General features: G+C 40.9%; 1 protein-coding gene across 3 annotated transcripts in view; it reads left to right on the top strand.

Annotated features, from left to right (window-relative positions):
* LOC122556423 (FYN-binding protein 1) overlaps window positions 1–4,320 on the top strand; it is a 202,196-nt gene extending 197,876 nt beyond the window's left edge. For all 3 annotated transcript variants that reach the window (XM_043703060.1, XM_043703074.1, XM_043703066.1), the window contains one exon: window positions 3,741–4,320. In XM_043703060.1, coding sequence (XP_043558995.1) covers window positions 3,741–3,763 — 23 coding nt within the window. In that variant the 3' untranslated portion in view covers window positions 3,764–4,320. The remainder of the gene's footprint in view (window positions 1–3,740) is intronic.
* Window positions 4,321–7,240: the final 2,920 nt, after the last annotated feature.

The following is a 7,240-nucleotide window of genomic DNA, read 5'->3' on the forward strand; positions in this document are numbered from 1 at the left end:
AGCTTATCTCTTCACGCTTCAGGCTCACTGCCTTTATACCTGATGAAGGGCTTTTGCCCGAAACGTCGATTTCAAAGCTCCTTGGATGCTGCCTGAACTGCTGTGCTCTTCCAGCACCACTAATCCAAAAATCATACAACACCAGGTTATAGTCCAACAAGTTTATTTGGAAGCACTAGTATTTCCAAATAGTCCTGTTGGACTATAACCTGGTGCTGTGTGATTGTTAACTTGGTCCTTTCTAGTCCAACACCGGCACCTCCAAGTTATTATAATAAAGAACATAGGGCAAGTCTCTTAAGCACAGCATGAAACAACCCCTGAAAGCTGGTATTAAGAGTAGGCTGCCTGCTCTCTTGACACAGAATACAAAGTGGTTTGAAGGAAAACATAATATGAACAAGCATTGTGTTTATGCTGAAAAATCAAATAGTTCCAAATTCTCTGTAATTAAATATGGATTAGCCATGGGAAAAATAAGTTTACAGAGCTAGGGTGGGGGTGGGTGGGTCTGGGTGGGATGTTCTTCGAAGGGTCAGTGTGGACTTGATGGATCAAATGGCCTGCTTCTACACTGCAGGGATTCTAGGATTCTATGAGTCTTCACCTTTTAAATTCTAGAGAAAACAAGCCTAATTTGTATAATCTTTCTTTATTACTTAACCCCAGAAGTCCAGGTATCATTCTTGTAACGACCATAACACCATAAGGTATGGTTTTAGATTACATTACAGTGTGGAAATAGGCCCTTCGGCCCAACAAGTCCACACCGACCCGCCGAAGCGCAACCCACCCATACCCCTACCCCTACATTTACCCCTTACCTAACACTAAGGGGAATTTAGTACGGCCAATTCACCTGATCTGCACATCTTTGGACTATGGGAGGAAACCCACGCAGACGCGGGGAGAACGTGCAAACTCCACACAGTCAGTCGCCTGAGGCGGGAATTGAACCCGGGTCTCTGGTATGGGAGGAAACCGGAGCACCCGGAGGAAACCCACGCAGACGCGGGAAGAACGTGCAAACTGCACACAGTCAGTCGCCTGAGGCGGGAATTGAACCCGGGTCTCTGGCGCTGTGAGGCAGCAGTACTAACCACTCGCCCACCAAGGCCGATACAAAAGCTTAAACATATACCAACGGATTCAAGAACAGCTTCTTCCCTGTAGTTATTAGACTTCTGAATGGACTTCTCTAATTTCAAATCTAATGTTGATCTGGCATTTTATGCACCTTCTTTGTAGCCATAAATTTAAATTCCTCACTCTGTTCAATCACCTTTGTATGGCATGATCTGCACACAAAACACAACTTTTCACTGTACTTGGGTACATGTGACAATAGGAGAAAGTGAGGTCTGCAGATGCTGGAGATCAGAGCTGAAAATGTGTTGCTGGAAAAGCTCAGCAGGTCAGGCAGCATCCAGGGAACAGGAGAATTGACGTTTCGGGCATAAGCCCTTCTTCAGGACATTTCAACTCCCCCTCCCACTCTGCCAAGGACATGGAGGTCCTGGGCCTCCTTCACCGCCGCTCCCTCACCACCAGATGCCTGGAGGAAGAACACCTCATCTTCCTCCCTGAAGAAGGGCTTATGCCCGAAACGTCGATTCTCCTGTTCCCTGGATGCTGCCTGACCTGCTGCGCTTTTCCAGCAACACATTTTCAGCTACATGTGACAATAATAAATCAAATCAAATGAATATTGAAAAGGCAGCATACAGGTTAAGTGTGTCACTGAGAGTAAAAGTGGTCTGTAAAAGGATGGATTTCACAGATCCAGAGATAATAGTGGGGAAATTGTAGAAGAGAGACACAATTAATACAGACAGAAAATCATGATTAACAAAGGGGCGGCAGTTTAGGGAGAGTATTGGAGAGGACTGAAACAACATGGATAATAATAATAACTAAACATAAGAAATAACAGCAGGAGTGGATAATTCAGTCACTCGTGTCTGCTCTGCCATTCAATAAGATCATCTTAATTCCATTTTTCTGCCTTATTCCTATCCCTTGGTCTTGATCTTATTCAAAGATAAAGATCCTGAGGGGTCTTTACAGGGTGTATGCTGAAAGGATATTTCTCCTTGTGGCACAGATTAAGTTAAAAAAAAAAGGTCTCCCATTTAAGATGATGACAAATTTGTTCCTCTCAGAGGGTCCTGAGTCTTTGTAACTGTCTCCCTTTGAGAGCAATGAAGGTTGGGGCAATGGTTACTTTTAATACAGATGTAGACAGATTCTTGACAAACATAGGAGGAAACATTAATTGAGTGGTAGGTATGAATGCAGAGTTAAGGCCACAGTCAGTTCAGTCACGGTCTTCTTGAATGTCAGAACAGGCTAGAAGGGCTGAATGGCCTATTTCTGCTCCTAATTTGTAAGTAGTACGTTCATATTCATGTAACTCCAAGTGAAGGAATTCCTCAGACCGATCTTAAAACACTGAACATTTGTCATTCAAGCAGGTAACCTCAAAACCTTTAAAAGCACTTGGATGAGCACTTAAATGGTATAACATTCATGACTATGGGTCTAATGTTGGAAAGTGGCACTAGTGTAGATTTAGTGTAGCTTTGGTAGTAGAGATTTGATGGACTGAAAGGCATATACTGTATGATTCTGTGATTCCTTCTCAGATTCTTATAAATTTCAGTGATCTTCTCTCATTAGTCTAAACTCCAGCAAGTTTTTTCAACTTCACATCATAGTACATTGTTCGTCCCAGAATTTGATTTAATAAGTCTTCACTACAATGACTTCAAGGCAAGTATATCTTTCCTTAAAATCATAGGATAGAATTCCTACAGTGCAGAAAGAGGCCATTTGGCCCATTGAGTCAGCACCAACTCTCCAAAGGGCATCCTACCCAGACCTAGCTCCCCCTACCCTATCCCCATAACCCTCCTTCACCATGGTCAATTCACCCAACCCGCACCTCCTTGGACACTTCAGGGCAATTTAGCATGGCCAATCCACCTAACCTGCACATTTTTGGACTGTGGGAGGAAACTGGAGCAGCCAGCAGAAAGTGGAAAATCTAAAGCTGGCCCCTCGTGCTGTGAGTCCAACAGTGCTAATCACTGAGCCACTGTGCTGTCCTTGGATAAGGAGACCGTGCACAATACTCCAGGTGTGGTCTTACCTGTACATTTATAGCACATCTTCCTTAATCTTAAGTTCAAGGCCCCTTGCATAAAGGTGCAAATAAATGAACTGGGAAAGGAGGAGTGAAACCACTAAGAGATAGGGATGAAACGGACTCATTTTAGGATCAACCAGGACAACAATGTGGCATAAAGCTTTCTTTCAACCTGAGATAGTGTCTGAGAAGGGAACCAGAATCAATGACTCAGGAACCAGGAAGAACCTGCATTCAGCTTTTCTAATGTTTAGCTTCACTTATTCGTAACTCATCCAAAACTGTTTGTTAGAAAACACAGGCAGCTTAAATTTATGTCCCTAGTTTCCAACTCACCAAATAATGGAAATAATTTTTCGCTGATTACCATATTTAAACCCTTGAAAGTTTTTATCAATTTTACTCCTATTAAAATTTCCCTAAACTTTCTTTGTTCTCCTGAAAAGTAAATTAAATTCACTGGCCTTGTCTCAACAAGCTCTCAACCAAGGTAATCTCTCTCCAGCTTATGTATTTGCAGCACTTTGTTTTGTGTCAGATTTACTGGATCAGTAGTTCTCATTCATTTACTGGTGTCATTTTTGTTATTCAGAATGCATCTACGATAATGACTGACCACAACTTAAAGGAACTGAAAGGAGCTCCCAAAATTCAGCTCTCCCTAACTTCCTTCCACTTGTGCTGTTTAACAATCCACAATTTGCACCCTGCTAAGAAAAAGAAACCTGCAGATTCTTCAGCTATCAACATGTTGCTTCTCAAAGACCATCTGAAAGCTGATTCCTCTGTCTCCACAGGGATGAGTCCAGAAAACAAATGATGATGAAGTTGCAATATGCAAATGCTTTACATTTGAAAAGATTATATTTCCTTTACCATTCTGAACCGTGGATTTCCTTTGGAATAATACATTAAAAAATATTTATACGAAAGTGACCTTTTGGACTAATCTGATAATAATGGATATCTTTGGACATACAGCAGGTTTATTTTTGTTACATTTCATCCTGAGAATAATGTTTTGTACACATGCTTTGATAGGTTACTGCTGTTTAACTATTCCTCAATTCCAATGAGTAAAATGTACTTAGCGAGTTTTGACAAGATTTGTAGCTCAGGTTGAGGTTCTGGATGTAGGTTTGCTCGCTGAGCTGGGAGGTTCATTTCAAGATGTCATTTACTGTGGTGATGACATCACCAACCCAAAGAAACCCAAACATATAAATAGAAAGCAGGAATCAACGGTAGTGCTTCACCCGGAGGCCCACTGAAAATGTTACCTAGTAGGGTGACGAAATGTCTGGAAATGAGCCTTCCAGCTCAGCGAGCAAACCTACATCCAGAGTAAAATGTACAACCATACAAGAAATGTATCCTACTTTTGTAGGCATGGAGTTAAATATATTTTCATTCCTTATTGAATTTTTTCTGTTTGTAAACAGTCACTTGGTGTTGGACAGCGATTAACCTGTTTTCTGTGTGATTAAAGAATGTTTGTCTACCTTGTAATTCTTTGCAAGTATTGCCCCATTTCACAGCTGCTACACGTATGCAAGCACTGTCACACATTGCTTTGACAATTATTTTTAAAGAGAGGTTTTCTTTGATGGTATTTCTCCACAATGTGATGAAGGGCTAGCTCATCGCTCATGTGATGAGGTTCAAGTTCACATCTACTGGAGGTACTGCTGGTTAAAGTAGAATTCGGGTTCAGATATAGATTATTCAGATGTTGAAGATTTGTCCATGAAATGGTGTTGAATGAACAAATGTAAATGGTGAAATGGGTAGGAGTAATTGAAGTGTTCTTCGTTGACAGTCAAAATTTTGTAGGAATGTCAATAAACCAAGTGCAAACCATATAAAGAGGGTATGGAAGGAAAGAGGAGTGAAAAATACAAAGATGTGCAACTGAGCACAGAATCAAAATCTAAATTCCAGTTTCAGGTACCTCCACTGACTCACAACTGCATTTCAAATTATTGTTGGAGTTAATGAAATAATTTGCTGACAAAGCTTAATGTTATTGTTACAACTTGAACTCCATAGTACAAGAAAATGGCCCAAGGCTTTTCATAGGAGTGTTACGAAAACAAAAAGTGACATTGAAATAGATGTGGAGAGTTGGGCAGGTGTTCAAAAGCTTGTACAAGAGGGGGATTTTAAGAAGCATCATAAGGAAAGAAAAAAGTGGCATTGGGGAAGGTGGGATCTGTATAAGGTGTGCACATTATATCTGAACAGAAACAGCTCAAATATGTGAATGAAGTTGGGATGGATTTAAACTAGATTGTTGGGAGATGCAATTCTGACAAGTAGTTCTGAGGGGAATGAACTTTAAGGGGAATTAGGAGTTAAAATGCTAGTGAGTCTGTAAAGCAATGAGATAGATGAGCTGAAAACACAGAGAGAATTTACATTAATCAATATAGTGTAACGTTAGTATTAATATTAAATTAATTAATAAATTTGCAGGTCTGATTGAGATGTATGTCTGGCTGTTGAGGGATGCATGGAAGGCTTTGAGAGTCACATATAAATCAGGGATAGTTAGCATGGATTTGTTAAGGGAAAACAGTGGTTGACAAATTTGATCGATTTTTTGAGGTGGTAACATTGAAGATGGCAATGCATTTGATGCGGTCTCTGTGAACTTTAACAAGCTTTTATTAAAGCCAAAAGACCAATCAAGAAAGTGGAGCTCTTGGGTTCTAAGCTAAAGCGGCATATTGCATTTAATCTAGCTGAGAGGTAAGAAGCAGAGGATGATGGTAGAGGGATGTTCCTGTGAATGGAAGTCTGTTTCCAGTGGAGTTGTACAAGGCTCAGTGCTCAGGCCCTTGTTATTTGTGGTGTATCTTAATGATTTAAACTTAAAACATATGGGATATAAGAATTTGTGGAAGACACAAAAATCGGTAGGGTGGCAAATACTGAGAGAGATAACTCACCAACACCTCCTCAAAGGCAACTGGAATGGACAGTAAATGCTGGCTCAGTTAGTGATGTCCACATCCCACAAGTGAATAAGGAATAAGAATTGTAAGGAAGTGTTAGAGAACTTCAATAGACTGGTCAAGTGGGCAGAGCAGTGGAAAATGGAATTCAACTCAGAGAAATGTGAGGTAATGCACTCAGGGATGTTTAGCAAGGTAAGATCAGAGAGACCATGATGTGCATGTCCATAGATCCTTGAAGGCAGCAGGACAAGTAGATAAGGTGGTCAAGAAGCCTATGGGATTCTTGCCTTTTTAGCTGAGGTATAGAATACAAGAGCAAGGAGGTTGTATTGGAACTGTCTAAAATGTTGGTTAGGCTTTAACTGGAGTACTGTGTGCAGTTCTGGTCATCACGTCCTCGGGTACAGAGGAGATTTACCAGGATGTTGCCTAGGCTGGAGGGTCTGAGCCAAGAGGAGAAATTAGGGTTACTTTCCTTGAACCAGTGAAGGTTGAGAGGAAACCTGATGAAGGTATATAAGATTTAGATGGAATGGATATGATTGCATTTCTTCCATGAGTAGAGAGGACATGGTGGAGATTGAAAGTAAGAGATAGACAGCTCAGAGGAGAGTTGAGGAGAAATGTTTTCACAGAGAAAGTGGCAAGAACCTGGAACTCACTGAAGGTACTCTCATTTCATTTAAGCAGCATTTAGATATTCACATGCGGTGCCATTGCCTCCAGGGCTATGGGCCAAAAGCAGGAGATTAGCATAGTCAGACCTTTGTTGACCAGCTTAAGTCAACAATGATGGTATTCTAACATAAAATATATTATAGAGCTTAGAAACCTGGCAACTGAAGGAACAGCTGCCAACATTGGAGTGATTAAAATTAGAGGTCACTCAAGAGGACAGAATTGAAGCAGTGTAAATATCTCTTATGGTTGAAATAAAGATACATAAGAGGTGAGACCATTTGAAAACAAGAGTGGGAATTTCAAAATTGTGGCAGTGCTTAACCTGAAGCCAATTGGGTCAGCTATCAAATGGGTAATGGGTGAACATAGAACATTACAATGCAGTACAGGCCCTTCAGCGCTCGATGTTGTGCAACCTGTGAAACCAATCTAATGCCCATCTAACCTCATG

This window comes from Chiloscyllium plagiosum, chromosome 2 (genome assembly GCF_004010195.1).
Source record: "Chiloscyllium plagiosum isolate BGI_BamShark_2017 chromosome 2, ASM401019v2, whole genome shotgun sequence".
In the NCBI taxonomy this organism is placed as follows: Eukaryota; Metazoa; Chordata; class Chondrichthyes; order Orectolobiformes; family Hemiscylliidae; genus Chiloscyllium; species Chiloscyllium plagiosum.